Source organism: Microcebus murinus, chromosome 5 (assembly GCF_040939455.1).
Source record: "Microcebus murinus isolate Inina chromosome 5, M.murinus_Inina_mat1.0, whole genome shotgun sequence".
In the NCBI taxonomy this organism is placed as follows: Eukaryota; Metazoa; Chordata; class Mammalia; order Primates; family Cheirogaleidae; genus Microcebus; species Microcebus murinus.
The window spans coordinates 20123403-20139853 of record NC_134108.1 but is presented as its reverse complement, the minus strand read 5'-3'; the positions used below and the strand labels follow the sequence as shown (position 1 = coordinate 20139853).

General features: G+C 42.3%; 1 protein-coding gene across 3 annotated transcripts in view; it reads left to right on the top strand.

Annotated features, from left to right (window-relative positions):
* The first annotated feature begins 675 nt into the window (after nt 1–675).
* UTRN (utrophin) overlaps nt 676–16451 on the top strand; it is a 478755-nt gene continuing 462979 nt past the window's right edge. For 2 of the 3 annotated variants that reach the window (XM_076002898.1, XM_076002896.1), the window contains exons 1-2: nt 676–1303; nt 6619–6789. In XM_076002898.1, coding sequence (XP_075859013.1) covers nt 6711–6789 — 79 coding nt within the window. In that variant the 5' untranslated portion in view covers nt 676–1303; nt 6619–6710. Of the gene's footprint in view, nt 1304–1960; nt 2049–6618; nt 6790–16451 lie in introns of those variants that run through there. The other variant, XM_076002897.1, reaches the window with a different exon arrangement.

Here is a 16451-nt window from a genome sequence, read left to right as displayed (position 1 = left end):
CACTACTTGCAATATGAACCAATATAAAACGGAATTTCAGGTTTCTTAATATTTTCTTAATATTATAAAAGACTCTAAGAAATTATGTAGAACAAATATACCGTTGGAACTACCGTAGGACTGAAAAATCAGCAACGTCAGCAAACTGAGATGGGCTGAGTTGGGGGGGTGGGCAGTCGGGGGTTGATCTCTTAAAAAAAAAAATCACCCTAACTAAAGACCAGGTTAGCCTAGGCGGACGTGACTCTCATTTTCGGACGATTGAATGAAGGGAATTGTGTTCGCGCGAGGCATCCATTCTAGCTGCGGGCTCCAGGCTGCCGGCACGCACGGATCAGTCCGGGAGCCGAGCCCGGTGCACCTCCCCCGGCCACCAGCGCGCCGAGCCGGGCAGCGGCGGGCTGGGAGGGCGCGCAGGGCCGGCGCTGATTGACGGGGCGCGCGGTCAGGTGACCCGGGGCGCCAAGTTCCCGGAGCCGTGCCGGTGGTGGCCGCAGAGGCCCCGCCGAGGCCGAGCCCCGAGCCGAAAGGGGCAGATCCCCGGGAACAAAGTTGCTGGGCCGGCGGCAGCGGGCGGGAGAGGCGAGGGGAGCGGGAGCGGCGCGGGCGGCCGGACCTGCCAGGCCTCCTCCTCCTGGAGAGCCAACCCCGCTGCCCGGACCTGAGCGTCTTCCCAGGGGGGCGGTGGCGCGAGACCGATCGGTCCTGCGCCGCTCCCTCCCTCCGGTGCCTCCTGCGCTCCTTTCCAACAAAGGGGCAGGCCCGCGGCCGCGAGGAGGAGGAGGAGGAGGAGGAGCCGCCGGAGGAGCGAGCCCTCTCGCGCACAAAGTTGTGGAGTCGCCCGTGCTCGGAGGAGGGAGCGGGCAGCCGCCGCCGGCCGCGGGCTTTCTCCCGCCGAGGGGCGAGGAGGAGCCTCAGGCTCCCGAAGCCGATTGGGGAATCACTGGGAGCGGCGCCCCCCTTCTTTTGGGTCATTTCTGCAGACGGAAAACTCTCTAGTGTTTGGCAAACTTGGTGCCTGCGCTCCCGCTCCAGGTTTGCGCGTTGACTGTTTTGTTTTTGGCGGAACTACCAGGCAGGAAGATTGCACAAGTCAGGGGCGTTTTCAGTAGGGTGTCAAAAAAAAAATTTTTTTTTTCTTTCGGATCTTGTCTGTTTCTCCACGTTTCACTTTTTTTTTTTTTTCCCTTTTCAAACATCCCTCCACTAAACTCACATCGCACACACCCCCGCGACAACTGCGACGCAAACAAGTCCAGCGGAGCCCTCGGCCGGCTCGGGGGCGGCGGCCCGGGGTGAGCAGGTAAGCCCGTGCGTTACTGAAGCCCGGGGCTGGGTAATGTGAGCACAGTCCCGGAGGGAATGGGCGGAGGCCGGGAGGAGGATGGATCTTTCTGCGGCTCTTCCGCCCTCGAGCGGCGTCCCGAGCTCAAGTCTGAGCCAAGGATGTAACCAACTTTTGCGTGCACTTTCCCCGGAACCTCAGTTGAGCTCCCCGCGGCGGGAGAGAGAAAGCCAGAAGCGTGGAGGGAGCTCGGGCCAGGAGGTCCAAGGAATCTGCACTAATTGCGAGCGACCCAGACTTCCCGGACTGGTTCTGTGCTGTCTCCTGGCCGCCCCGGTCCTCCTGCCCGCGGGGCGAGAGGGTCGCGCGTCTGTGCATCGCGCCGTGCAGGGCGCTGGGCCAGTGATCTCCAAGAGGGGACGTGGCCTCTCAGGAGAGCCTGTCATACACACTCGGGCCTGGGGAAGGCGGGGCCCCGGTGGAGTCCACAAGGAGAGGGTGGGCAGAGGGTGGCTGCGTGGTCGGCGGGCAGTGGAGCGCCTTCCAGCTGGCCGCCCCGCAGGGAACGTGCTCGACCTCCGGGTGGTTGCTGCTCCCGTGGGTGGGGCTCCGGAGAGTGTGGCGCGATCACCAGCTCCCTGCCAGCGGCCCTGGAGAGGCTGAGGGGACGGGATGGGGGTGGGTGCCCCATTGGTGTGTAGTCCCGCGAAGGCTACTCTTCTCGTTTTCCGCACTCTTGGCATCTCTGGCTGCAACTGACAAGGTAATTTATGCCCCCTCTGGCCCGGGGTCCAAGGCTCTGGTTGCCCAAGGCCACATGCAAAACCAACAAAGCACCAATTGTAGGCTGTGCAACTTTTAGAAGGCGCGCTGTTAAAAGAGATTTTTTTTTCAAGCCCCAGATCACGAAAGGGACTTGTTCCAGGGTTGTTTCAAGGGGAGGAGAAAACATGCGTGGCCTCCGAGAGCCTTGGGACCCGCACTTTGTTTTACAATGAACTGGAGTGCCCCGGGTCTAACTCCATGGTTCCTCTTTATGGTATCTGGGGAGGGCCTCCTTTTCCCCAGGCTTCAGGTCACCTGGGTCACCGGGCCTCGCAGGTCAGTTCCCCGTGCCGCGGGGCAGTGCACCGGTCACCGCGGTCAGAGCGCACCGAGTTCGAGGGGAGGCCGGATTCCCTGGCGCTCCGGGCCTGCGGGGCCCGTAGCAGCGGCCTCATCCATTCCTCTGAAACTTGCACAGGTCTCAGGAGGTCCGGCTGGCACCTCCGGGTTGGGTGCGGGTGGGCGTGGGGTGGGGGACGCAGCCTGCGGACATCGCAGGGTCAGGCGAGAGCTGGAGGAATGCGAAGCTCGTGGGCACTTCAGCGACTAGGGCCAGGGCTGACTTGGAGCCATTCCCCGCCCCTCTTACCAGCATTTATAGGACCGATGAGACAGCTCTTTAACTCTCCTTTGGGTGTTTACCTAAAATTTATTGCCCCTGTAAACAGTATTAACCACAGTAGTATTAACCTTCCCTGGAGCGCTTCCGTGTGTGAATGGCAGTTTTGACACTCAGCAATTTCTTTTATTGTGTTTCAAGCAGTGGCAAACTCTTGTCTCCTTGCCTTTCCTTTCCCCATTCCTAGATTTTAGTTTTTGCCCAAGGACTTAACCACATTTCCATCATAATACACATTGTTGAATATATATGTGTGTGTGTGTGTGTATATATATATATATATAGTGTAATTCTTAAAATTAAAAGAAATGAAAACATTAGTTTTGCCTCTAAGGCTATCCTCTGCATTTTCACCTTAGGTTTATTGCTACACATTCTTGCCTTCTGGTCCATAGGACAGCCAGAAATGTTCTGAAGGCAGAGTTGGTGAATATGGCATTGAGCGAGTTGATCTGAGTGGGAAGCAGCTGGCTAAACTTTACAAGAGCTTCATTTTGAGGGAAATCTAGGGCAGTGGTAACAATAGATTATAATTATATAGGGCTTAAAGCTTCTAAAGCACTATCTCATTCATTTATGCTCAGTTTCTTACCTAGAGTTTGTGGGAGATGGCATACCCTCCATTTCATAGGTGTGGAAGTGGAGGGTCACATTAGGACACATGTTCCTGTGGAACTTTGATTCTGTCTCCTGACAACCAATGATAAGTTGCTGCAGCATTTGGCGATTCAGAAGGAGGCATCCTCCTGTGCCTTATGTTACTCAAACTGGAGTCTTCTGGCCATTAGTGGCAACAAGTGACGTCAGAGGCTGTCATTGTTTAAATGGCCTTCTGTTACTCTCCTTTCTCCTTATTTTTTCCTTGTCCTCTGATCACCTTTTCTGCTGTATTTTTGTAGCAAGTAAGGGATTTTCATTATCAAAAAAAGAAAATTTGAAAATTATCTCAAGGAGAGTGGCAGGTAAAACATTATAATGAAGTATTACTGATCGTGTGCAAATGAAATAAAGTCCTGTGTCAACAGTTTTCTTTTTTATGGAGTGGAAAAGGGCTTTGGGCAGCATTGAAATGGAGACCCTTGGCTAAGACTGATTAGATGTAGACTTATCTTTCAGAGGGAATATACCATAGTTTTTTCCAGGAAAGAGGATTTTCCTTGGGCAAACCTGATTTTCCATAATAACATTTTGTATATATTCTTTTGACCAAAGTTTTTGGTTCTTGAATACAGTGAAATACATTTAAAGAACTTAGCAAATCTTTTACAGTTATGTACCTGAACAAAGGAACTTAATCATATAATAATCCATAAATTCTTACCAGTAGTTGAGCCATATAAAAATGAAAAAAGGTTTTTATACTCTCATAAAATCTGTCAGATTGATGATCCAATGCTGTATATCCAACTGCCCTTTTGTCATCTCCACTTATATATCTCAGAGGTACCTCAAACGCAGCAGGTGCAAACCACATTCATAATTTCTTTCTCCCAGTCAGCTGGCCTCTAGTTTCTCCAGCCCAGTGAATGACTCACCCTGTAGTGAATCGCCCACACCAAAACTGGGGAGTCATTTTGCGTGCTAGTATCCTGAAGCTTTGATTTCCAATCGGTTCCCAAATACTAGTGCCCTTCTTTATTGAATATCTAAATATCCCACATATTCAACCATTTTTTTGCATCTACCCTTGTTTAGTCCACAGTCATTTCCTGCCTGCAAGATTCTGTAATATTAGAAGAGAAAGAATAGCACAGTAACTACTCAGATGCCTTTTAACTTGTTTCTTCCCTTCACAATATTTACTTCATAACTCTCTTTCTCTGTCCTCTACCCCATCTCTCTCTCTCTCTCACTGTCTGTATGCATATAGATGCATACATACATATATCAATATAAATCTGTATGTAAATAGATCTAGATAAATGTATGCTGCCCAGTTTGAACTTCAGTTAGAGATATTATCACACTTCATTGCTAAACATTTTGTCATGTGTATCTTACAAAGACATTTTCCTGTATAAGAATACCATTAACTAATGTTAAAGAGACTTAACACTGACACAGTATTATCTAAAATACAGTCCAAATTCAGATTTTTCAAATGATCCTCAAAGTGCTTTATTTTCAAATTCTGAATGTAATCAAGTATTACATTTGGTTGTCATGTCTGTTTAGTCTCCTTTAATCCACAAAATTCCCTCCCTTCCAGGTAATTTTGGTTTTCATGATACTGACAATTTTGAAGAGACCCAGGGCATTTGTTTTGAAAACTAACCACAGTCTAGATTTGTCTGTTCATGATAAGTTTCACATTAAACATTTTGGCAAGGATATAGATGATGTAGTGTATATTCCATTGCATCACATGATGCCCCATTATTGGTTATACAAAATTTTATCACTTGGTTAAGGTTAGGAATTTTCTCCCCAACATATTATTTTGAAAAATTTTCAAACATACAAAATAAAATGAAAAGAAATTCTCATTCAACAACCATATATGCATGGCCTAGCTCCTTAGCATTTGCTATATTCTGCCATAGTCTTAACTCATTGTCCATGTGTTACTTTGGTCTACCTACAAGCCACCATGATCTTTTTTTTGAGACAGAATCTCCTTGTGTTACCCTGGCTAGATATAGTGCAGTGGTGTCATCATAGCTCACAGCAACTTCAAACTCCTGGGCTCAAGAGATCCTCTTGCCTCAGCCTCCTAAGTAGCTGGGATTACAGGTGCGCACCACTACACCCGGCTAATTGTTGTATTTTTTTGTAGAGATTGGTCTCACTCTTGTTCAGTGCTCATCTCAAACTCCTGATCTCAGATGATCCTCCCTCCTCAGCCTCCTACAGTAACAGAATTACAGGTGTGAGCCACCATGCCTGGCCCACACTGATCTTTTAAAAAGGCCAATCTGGTCATGTCAATTCTCTTGCTTAAAATCATCTACTGGCTCCCTATTGTTCTTCAGATGAAGATCAAAAGCTGTATCATGGTCTCCAAGGCCCTGTTCCTGGCCTTGCCTACCTACCTCACCTAGTTCAACGGATGTACTTGTCTCCTGGCTGTCTTTTATCCAAAAATACTGGCCTGAGCTCAGCTCTTTGACTGCTCCATCATTCTTTCTGCCACTTCACATGGGAAGCTCTTACCTTTTCTCTTTCCACTTCCCTTTTTGGCTAATTAAATTCTTGTCGTCCTTGAAGGGTTGGCTCAAGTGTCACTTCTTTAAGAAAGCCTTCTCTAATTGCCCAGGGCAGGTCAGATTCCTCTGCTGTATGCTCTTATTACTCCATGCCTCTCTTTTGTACATTTGCAGTCTATCAGTATTGTAATGAAGTAATTCATTATATAATTAATTGTTTGGTGTCTGTAAGCTCCATCACGGCAGGGGCCATATCTCTTTCTGATGGTCATATTCCCATTGCCTGGATCGGTGCTTTGCCCATGGTAGTCATTCAGTAAATATTTACTGAATGAAGCCAGCTAGTGAGTGAGTTCACTCACTATAATCTCAGCACTCTGGGAGGCTGAGGCAGGAGAATTGCTTGAGTCCAGGAATTTGAGATCAGCCTGGGCAATGAAGTGAGATCACATCTCTAAAAAAAAAGAAAAAAAAAGAAAGAAAAATTAGCTGGGGGTGGTGGTAGTGTGCACCTGTAGTCCCAGGTACTTAGGAGCCTGAGGCAAGAAGATCGCTTGAGTCCAGGAGTTCAAGGCTCCAGTGAGCTATGATTGGCCACTGCACTCCAACCTGGGCAATAGAACAAGACCATGTCTCTAAAAAAAAATAAAATAAAATTGCTGAATGAATAGTTACTATATATAACTATATATAAAAAATATAAACATATTTTTCTAAGTCAATACTTTCCCTTTTCTTTTTAGGTATTGATGTCAAGCTGAACCACTGTAGAAAGTTGAAAGCCTTAAAAAGATCACTCGGTACAGTTTTTGGATTACACTGAAAGTCAGCCAACATGGCCAAGTACGGAGAACATGAAGCCGGGCCTGACAATGGGCAGAATGAATTCAGTGACATCATTAAGTCCAGATCTGGTAGGTAATGGAACCTCAAGACAATTATGGATTTTTATGTATAAACTATTTCTTAGGTTTCTTCCTTGTTTTGCATTATTATTGTGAGGCAAACTTCTTTTGGGAAACTTAATTCTGAGAAATGACTCTTATTTTGTAAAAAAGTAATATAATGTCTCTGTGTCCTGTCTTACTTTCTCAACCCAATTTTTTCTCATTATATGTTGAGTGGCTTTGCTTAGTGAAATTGCTGCTTGCAGCTGAATGCCGTTCATTTATAAGACCACCCCATTAAAATACGAAAATAGAGCTGAGCATTTTTTTGATCTATTTTCTGGAAATTGAAGGGATTATATGCTTAAAGTAGGAAGTACCATGGTTTCTGGCAGGAAGGGTTGTCTCATGGTTTGATCCTGTTACCATATATCCTCACCCCCATCCCTGTTGGTAGCCTTTGCTAGGCCAATTGTTGTCCTGCCTTGAGACTTCTTATGAACCTTCTCAAGGTAAAGTTTTCACCTAAGTAATCTAGTAAATTAGGCTAAGATGGATTAATAGTTTTCATAAGAACATTTAAATTGGGGACTGCAGGATACCACCCCCTCTGCCAGTCTTTATATTAATATAACCAAGTGTGTCTTAACTCCGGCTGTGCAAATGAATTAACTGGGGAGTTTTTAAAAATGCAGATGCCTTGGCTCCATTCCAGATCGATTGAATAAAAATTTCTGTATTTTTAAAAAGCTTCAAATATAATTCTGAGATAGGCTCAAAGGGGAGATATTTTTGAGCAGGCAGGGCCTTTCTGAGCTTTGAAAATTACACAGAACTCCACTGTGGGTGTGAGCACTATACTTAAGTAACTTTGAGAGTTACTTTGAGGTACAAAATTACATCTAGTGTCACTTTAAAAATAAAAAAGGAAGCAGAAGCCTGTTTTTTGCTGTGTGAACCATCTTTATATTATATTAGGAGCTTATTTTTCATTATTTGAAACTTCAGAAATATGTTCTGAAAATAAAATCTAAACTAATTGTCTTTGAAGACACATTTTGTGTCATGTTACAGGTGTGGGTTGATTGGTAGAGATTTTGGTTATTATGTCGTTGACTCTAAATATGTAGTGACTATTGTGTAGCTTGAAGGATCTTTTGGAGGTACAGCTTAATATCCTATCACCCACCATAAGAATCCAGTATTGGGGGATTGGTTAGATCATTATTTCCCAGAGTATTTTGAAAGTATGCTTTCTATGTTCTATTTCTCTAAAATTCTTTTTGTTTTAAATGTTTTATTAGTATAAAGCACTATATAAATATAAGGGATTATTAATATCCACTTAAGAGTACAGAATGTATATTCAGAAATATGTACATATAACAAAGAAGAAAATGAAAGAGAGATGGTTCAATGTCTCCATAATGGTCATGTTCTATAAATTGTGAGGAGTTATATTTTTAAATAGCTTTCTGAGTCAACCTCCATTATACTAAGACCTTTGATATTTATAACTTGTACTTTAGCCATGTCCATAAAAGAGTAATTATATAAGTTCAAAAACACTATGTACATATGATGAGCGCATAAGCTTACAAACTATTTTTTAAAATTTAAAGTTATCATTTTAAAAAGGCGACAATCTCATATACTGCTGGGGGACAGCTTGCTATGTTTTTAACAAGTGCATATCAATTAGCCAAGTAATTCTATTTCTAGAATTTTTTCCCTAGGCAGTACATAAAAACGTACAATCAAGAAGATGATCACAGTATCATTTATAATAGAAAAAATTGGAAACACCATAAAAATCCAGTATTGGCGATTGGTTCAGTCATTATTTCCCAAAGTATTTTAAAAGGATCACAAGCTCTAGGATTGTTAATGTATGACTCAGAAAAGCATGTCATGGTCAAACAACTTCAGGAAATAGTGGTTTAAGGCCACTCTTTTTCATTACTGTAGTGCATCTAAAAAATAGGTATATATATGGATATAGAAATATATTCTTGATATGGTAAATAAAATATGTTATATGACACAATTTATGTGAAAAATATTTTTTAAAAAATTAGTGAAGTATACATTAAAATATTAGTAGTGGTCATGGCATTTTGAGATTATTTTTCTCTTTTTTTGCCCATATGCATTTTTTAAAATCAAAGATAACATTATACCCTGGATATGCTAAGAGCATATGCATTTTCTAAAGCTCTTTACTGAACCTATATTACTAAGTTCTTTTTTTTTGAGACAGAATCTCACTCTGTCACCCCAGCTAGAATGTGCAATGGTGTCATCATAGTTCACTGCAACCTCAAACTCCTGGGTATAAGTGATCCTCCTACCTTAGTCTCCTGAGTAGCTGGGACTACAGGCACTCACCAGGACACCTGGCTAAGTTTTCTATTTTTAGTAGAGACAGGGTCTTGCTCTTGCTCAGGCTGGTCTCAAACTCCTGAGCTCAAGTGATTCTCCTGCCTTGGCCTCCTAGAGTGCTAGGATTACAGGCGTGAGCCACCGCGCCCAGCCCTGTATTACTAAATTCTTATATATTTTAAGGCTATCACATTGCTTAGAGGGTATAATGCCAACATTATGATTATTACTTTTTTTTGGTGGCACCTGCTTCAAAACACATTGAAAATGTAGCTGTTGCATAGCTGAGATATAAATCACATTCTTTGAGCTGGATTATGTTGCAAAAGCTCCAATCTTGCCTTCTTGAAGGCACTTTTTTGATTATTTTAAGGTAAGTGCTTAGTATACAGTGGTAATAGCTCATGATACTCCAACATTTATATATTTTTAAGGGATTTTTAGTTTAGATTAAGTCATAGTAATCATTTACATTTAATATACATTTTTTGAAGACCTTCCTTCGACATGTTCCAGGCTGGATTTGTTGATTTCGCATTTTTTTTCTTTTGAGACAAGAGTCTCACTCTGTTGCCAGGGCTAGAGTGCTGTGGCGTCAGCCTAGCTCACAGCAACCTCAAACTCCTGGGCTCAAGTAATCCTCCTGCCTCAGCCTCATGGGTAGCTGGGACTATAGGCATGTGCCACCATGCCTGGTTAATGTTTTCTATTTTTGGTAGAGACAGGGGTCTGGCTTTTGCTCAGGCTGGTCTCTAACTCGTGAGCTCAAAGGATCCGCCCACCTCAGCCTCCCAGAGTACTAAGATTACAGGCATGCGCCACCACGCCAGGCTAATTTTTTCTATATATTTTTAATTGACCAATTAATTCCTTTCTATTTTTAGTAGAGACAGTGTCTTGCTCTTCCTCAGGTTGGTTTTGAACTCCTGACCTTGAGCGGTCCTCCCACCTCCGCCTCCCAGAGTGCTAGGATTACAGGCGTGAGCCACCACGCCTTGCCTGCTTTTGCATTTTTTAAAAGGGAATATTTTCCTGTAGGAAAATTTTGCTCTAATGTGCTCTTCCCGGTTTCTTCCTTTTTGGGGATTGGGTGGGAGTGGCAGGATAGAGATGGCGGTTTAGAGTAATGTTGAGAGTATATTGATCAGTTTAATCTCAGTTTATGAAGATTCTTCTCGTTCCTTCCCAAATCTTTGAGTTTGGATAGTCTAAAAGCCTGGCATAATAAAAAAAAGTGCATTGTATGTTAAATTATTTGGATTTTTTATATTGCGGTCATTCAATATTGCACTCATGGTTAGTTTCATGCTGTGTGTTTAAATAAAATTAAATAAATATTACTTTTATTTATTTCAAGCCATTTCCACCATCTAAACAGAAATTTGAAGTTATCAAGGGTAGGTAATGAAATAGTTTCATGAATATAAAAAAGCCATGCATTTATTTGTGATTGCAGTGCATTTGCCTTGGATTTGATTTTTAAAGATCAAGAGTTTGGTTGGGGTTGTGTAAATGTAGACCTTTCTTTCTCTAACTTAAAGGCACATCCATCAAGTTTGTCATCAATGAGTATATCACTAATAGCCTTAAGTGGTAGACTTCAGAATGCTCAACAAGTTAGTATTTTGAGACAGTAGGACAAGAATAAGGATTTTTAAAAAGTGAAATGTATTGCCAATAGGGTGTGTAATGCAGAAACTTCTGCTTGCAACATTTTAAACATGAAATGATCAAATGGTCTGGGATGCATATGAAGTCACAGAATATCCTCAGTGCTATTTCATTTGATCAACAACTAATATACTTTAAACCTATTAACATAGAACAAATCATCCTTTTCTGTTATTCTCAGTGCTGTTGTGGTGAGTTTTAGTCCAGAGCCCCCTGGAAAGAGTAGACTTCAGGGCCAAGGACATGTGGCATTCTTGACAGTTTGGGAATTAAAACTGTAGACTCTCAGATGGGAAAGGGCTGTGTGTTGAATGAATTAGTCAGGTAAACTCCATGTTGTTGTATGATTCAGCCTTCTTTAAAAGACCTCGGGCAGGAAGCCTAAGTATAACAATTTTATTGTTTCTTTCTTCACATTTTCTTTTCTTGTTTAATGCTGGAATCTAATATTTTATATATTTTTTATTTTTTAGAGACAGAGTCTTGCTCTGTCACCCAGGCTGGAATGCAGTAGTATGATCATAGCTCACTGCAGCCTCAAACTCCTGGGCTCACAGGATCCTCCTGCCTCAGCCTCCCAAGTAGCTGGGACTACAGGCATGCACCACCAAACCTGGCTAATTTTGTTTTCTTTTCTTTTAAGAGACAGGCTCTTACTATGCTGCTCAGGCTGGTCTCAAATTGTTGGCTCAAGTGATCCTCCCGCTGTGGCCTCTTGAAGTGCTAAGATTACAGACATGAGCCACCATGCCTGGCCCCTGGAATCTAATTGTTGGGGGAACCTTAGAGGCCACATAACCCAGCCATGCTTGTGACACGCTTACTCTACCTCTGTGTCCACACCTCCAATGATGGAATCTCATTGGTGAGGGTGATAATGATATTTTTAGCATGTTACACTTATTGAACACATTCTGTGTACGGATGTGGTGGTAAAAGTATAATCCTCACAATCACCATTTTATATTTGACAGACATGAATCTTCCAGAATTAATTTGCTGCCCTCTCCTTCTTTATATTTCTCCAAAGGCCCAGTTGTGAATGCCTCAGGGCTTTTGCATATCCTTCCTCTTTCCATCTTTGCCTGGCTGGTTCCTTTTTGGTATTAAGTGTAGGCTTAAACATTACCTCCTCCAAGAGATCTTCCCGGCTTACTTTAGAAAGTAGCTCTCCCACTCACTCTTGATTGTACCACTGTATTTAAGTTCCCTGTATTGTTTTTATCACTATTGGTCACTGTTTCTTGTGTCGTGTGTTTGATAATATCCTTCCCACTAAAATTTAACTCCCTAAGAGTAGGGACCAATACATCCCTGGTATCAACCTCAGTGCCTAGCTCATAATAATAGGTAAGAAAACAATAAATATTTATTCACTGAAAAAGTCTACAGAGTTTGCAGTGCCAGAGCTGGGATTAGAACTCAGGCGATCTGACTCCAGAAACTCTGCATTTGACCTCTATGGATGGCCCAGTCTCCCAGTTTACACGACAGTTTATTTCATTGCTGCTGAATGACTCCTCTTCACGTAGTGCCTACTTCTGTCCCTTACAAAGTTTGCATTGTATTCATAGTATTTAAACAGCTTTTCTGTCTCCTCCTTCACAGTTACCAAGGTTGGGATGCTGAGCTGTGAGGCGGAGCTTCTTTGGGCCCCCAGCTGGCATCATAGCCCAGCCAATGGAGGGCCGATTGTGAGAGACACAACGCCCTGCTGCTAGGCCTGCCATGGCCTTCTTTGATTTTTGGCTCTGGTCTCTGTCATTCTCTGCTGAGAGTTAGCAAAGGGCAAAATACCAGAGGACAGACAGTCCTTTGGGTGGAAGATAAAGAAGTTGATAATCTGTTTCTGACGTGAATTCCTTTTTCTCTTTTCCTCTGACTGCTGCTCAAGGCTTTTAACTGGCTGAAGTTAAAAAAGGCAGTGGATCTCAGATGCACTGACATTTGGCACAGTTCGGGTCCTGGTCTGGCGCCCAGATAGGTATCTGTGGTATTGAAAGGGTTGGTAGAGGTGTGTGGGGGAGGGAAGCGAAGTCAGGCCAGGGAAATACAAATAAAACAAATTATTTAATATGGAACATTATACCTGGTTACATTTGTAGCAAACCTCCTGAAAATCTGCTATGTTTGCAATAAAGTAAACTTGCTTAACAAGATTCACTTTTATGAAATTTCGGAGGAGGATTACCTTATTTGTTTATCTTTCTGAGGCCTTTCTTAAAGAAAGACAGTGCTTAAGTTGTATTTAAGGAGTCATTGGTCTACTTCTTTCTCTTCCATTTAAAGAAATATTATATCTGTGAAGGGATTTTTCTGAACAGCTTAAGGGACTGTGAAAAATAGTTCATTTTGTGTTTCCCCTGAAGCTTTTCTTGGCTGGCATACCTGTGCTTTGAAGGGAGGTCTTTGAGCAGGTTTGTTTTTTTCCATGAGCCCTGGGGATTTGAGGTGATGGACAGTTGCCCCGATGGAAATTCAACTCAGGGAGAGGAGGGCAGCTATTCTTGTAATGCTTGTAAAAATACTCTCCATGTTGTTACCTCATTATGCTGAAGTCCTGCAATTATAAGAAAGTTTTCAGTATTAATGTGATTCTCGTGACCAGTTACTATGGTCGTGAGAGCTTTATAGGAGATCCATTCACGACCGGAAAATGTGAATTGCTGAGAATGATTCTAAGCAAAGGAAGTGCATTAATTATATAGACGGAATGGAACACTCAATTTTATTGAACCTTATTTGAACCCAGAAGTTTGAATTAGATGTTGATATGATGATTTTTCTGGGAACAAGAGGACATGCAAGACCATTTAACAGTTGCAAATATTAGTTAAATTTTAATCTAAAGCAATGGAGATAGGGTACTCAGGCAATTTCAGATGTATTGGCTAGATTTCTTCCCCTCTTAACCTGTGTGTGGAGGCACACGCATTAACTATGTTGTATTTTTATCTTTTTGTGTGCCTTAACTGTTTAATAATAAATGGACTCAATTCAATATTTGAAATGTGAGTCAGTGTGAGTTTTTAATTTATTTACTCTCGAGATGGTGGTTTGTGGACTGAGAAATTAAAATCAGGTCCCTGTCCTTTCAGTTTTGCTTCCTTTTGCCCCTGGATTTACATATGTCAACTCCAAGTGGCAGGTCAAGTTTCCAGCTTCCATGTAGCTCCCCGGCCTTTGCACTTGTGCCTTTGAACAATCAATACCTGAGGGTTATTTAAATCCTGTGAGGCTGCTCTATCATTCTCTTGGCCCAGTTAATAGGGGAAATGATTTGTATGCTCAGCTGGCAGCTAAGATTGAAGTTTAGGATGGTACAACCTCACCTTTAAGTTTAAGAAATTCAGTTTTTTTTGGCTGGGCATTGTGGCTCACGTCTGTAATTCTAGCAGTCTGGGAGGCCGAGTCGGGAGGATTGCTTGAGTTTGAGACCAGCCTGAGCAACAGCAAAACCCCAACTCTACAAAAGTAGAAAAATTAGCCAAGAGTGGTGGTGTGCACAAGGTACTTGGGAGGCTGAGGAAGGAGGACAGCCTTAGCCTAGGAGTTTGAGGTTGCAATAGCTGGCACTACAGGGTGTGCCACCACACTTGGCTAATTTTTATACTTTTTGTAGAGCCCAAGTCTTGGCATATTGCCCAGGCTGGTCTTGAACTCCTGGCAAAGTGCTGGGATTACAGATGTGAAAATTGTGTTTTGAACTTGTCACGTGTGGATTTCCTAACTCGGGTTATATTCCAGAACCAGCCTTCTGGATCCTGACTCAGATATGTGGGATGGGGTCCTGGCATCTGAAGTTTTAACAAGTTCGGTGGGCTTTTCTCTTAAGTGCTCTTGATGTACAAGGAAAGCTGGGTTAAGAGTTTTAGAGCCCAAGTGAAGGTGACTTGCATGTCAGAGGAGCAAGGAAAGCTATAGTCAAAAGCTTGTTATTTTTACTTATAAATACTTTCCTTTAAACAATTTAAAAAGGTAATGGATTTCATGATATTGGGCATTTTTTAATTTACCCTGTACTTTTGAAGAGTTTGGGTTTTGTTGAGTAAAGGTTTTAAAACCAAGGTAAGTCAGGAGAGTGATGCAACTTGTTGGTGCATTTCTTATTGTGGCAAATTAAACTAGAAGATGATACCAAAATATTTAGCACTGGCATATTTCTTCACTGAGCTCCTTAGTCACTGCTGCAGTGTATTTAACTTCTTGCTGGGAGCCTAATGTCACATCCTGAACTCTTTCCTTAGGTAATTAATACATGAGCATGGAGTCCTCTGATCAGTTCATTATAAAAAAACTTACTGTGCATATTTTCTGAAATATTGTTTCCAAGACATATGTGTTTTTGAGTCATGGTAAGAAAAAATTCTCACTTCTGTCCTCTATGATAGTTTTCTCATCTTCTTTAAAGTTAGAAAAATGTATTACATATGTATTTGCCTCTGTTTTTTAAAAATTCTAAATAGGTGACATATGGTACTTATATTTAATACAAGTATGCTTCATTTTGAAATAAAATAATTTGCTTAACATTCTTTTAAAATGAGTGAACTTAAAAGATAAATCATGGTTTCTATGTCAAAGATGAATTAAGGACTTAATGACTTGCAGATTACCATAGCAAGTTCCCTATGGATCTATGAAAACATCCCAAAGATCTTGTGTTATCCTTATATTCCAGTTAACCAAATCAAACAGTGGAGTCCAAATCTCATGTAAACCTTGAGTTATTTGCAGTGATGTCTTTGAGCTCCTGTCATTACCCTCTTTGAAGATATAGGAAGGAATCCTCATGTGGTCATTGATAAAACAACCTTCAAGCTGATTTGAGATACATAATTTCTTCTACTCATGTCACTGTGTGGAATTTGAGATCACGTCTCAGAATTTAAGAGCACCTGTTCCTGAGGCAGTTTTAAGACTAAGGCAGGTGAGAAAGCCTGAGTGGTCTAGTGATCTGTACTGGAACAGAGACTTTCTTTTGGGCAGAGGTTGCCATGTTGATGTGTGGGCTAAGTTGTAATGAACCAGTTAGGAGGCGGCCTTTTCAGATTTATTTGAAACAAAGAAACCACAAAATAAAAGCCGTAAAATCTACCCCAAAACAAATAGACTTAAAAACAAAATTTGGTTCTATGTCATTCAGGATCTATTTCTCAAAGTGAATTGTTATATTGCCATTTTTGTGTTTTTTTTTTTTTTTTTGAGACAGAGTCTCGCTTTGTTGCCCAGGCTAGAGTGAGTGCCGTGGTATCAGCCTAGCTCACAGCAACCTCAAACTCCTGGGCTCAAGCAATCCTACTGCCTCAGCCTCCCGAGTAGCTGGGACTACAGGCATGCGCCATCGTGCCTGGCTATTTTTTTCTATATATATTAGTTGGCCAATTAATTTCTTTCTATTTATAGTAGAGACGGGGTCTTGCTCTTGCTCAGGCTGGTTTCGAACTCCTGACTCAAGCAATCCGCCCGCCTCGGCCTCCCAAAGTGCTAGGATTACAGGCGTGAGCCACCGCGCCCGGTGTTATATTGCCAGTTTCGAAATTATATTGTCTTTTAAAATTTAAAATGCAAATATCAACTCGGAGCTGAGAGAATGAATTGGAATCTTATTTAGGGTTGAAGACTCCTGGCTTTAC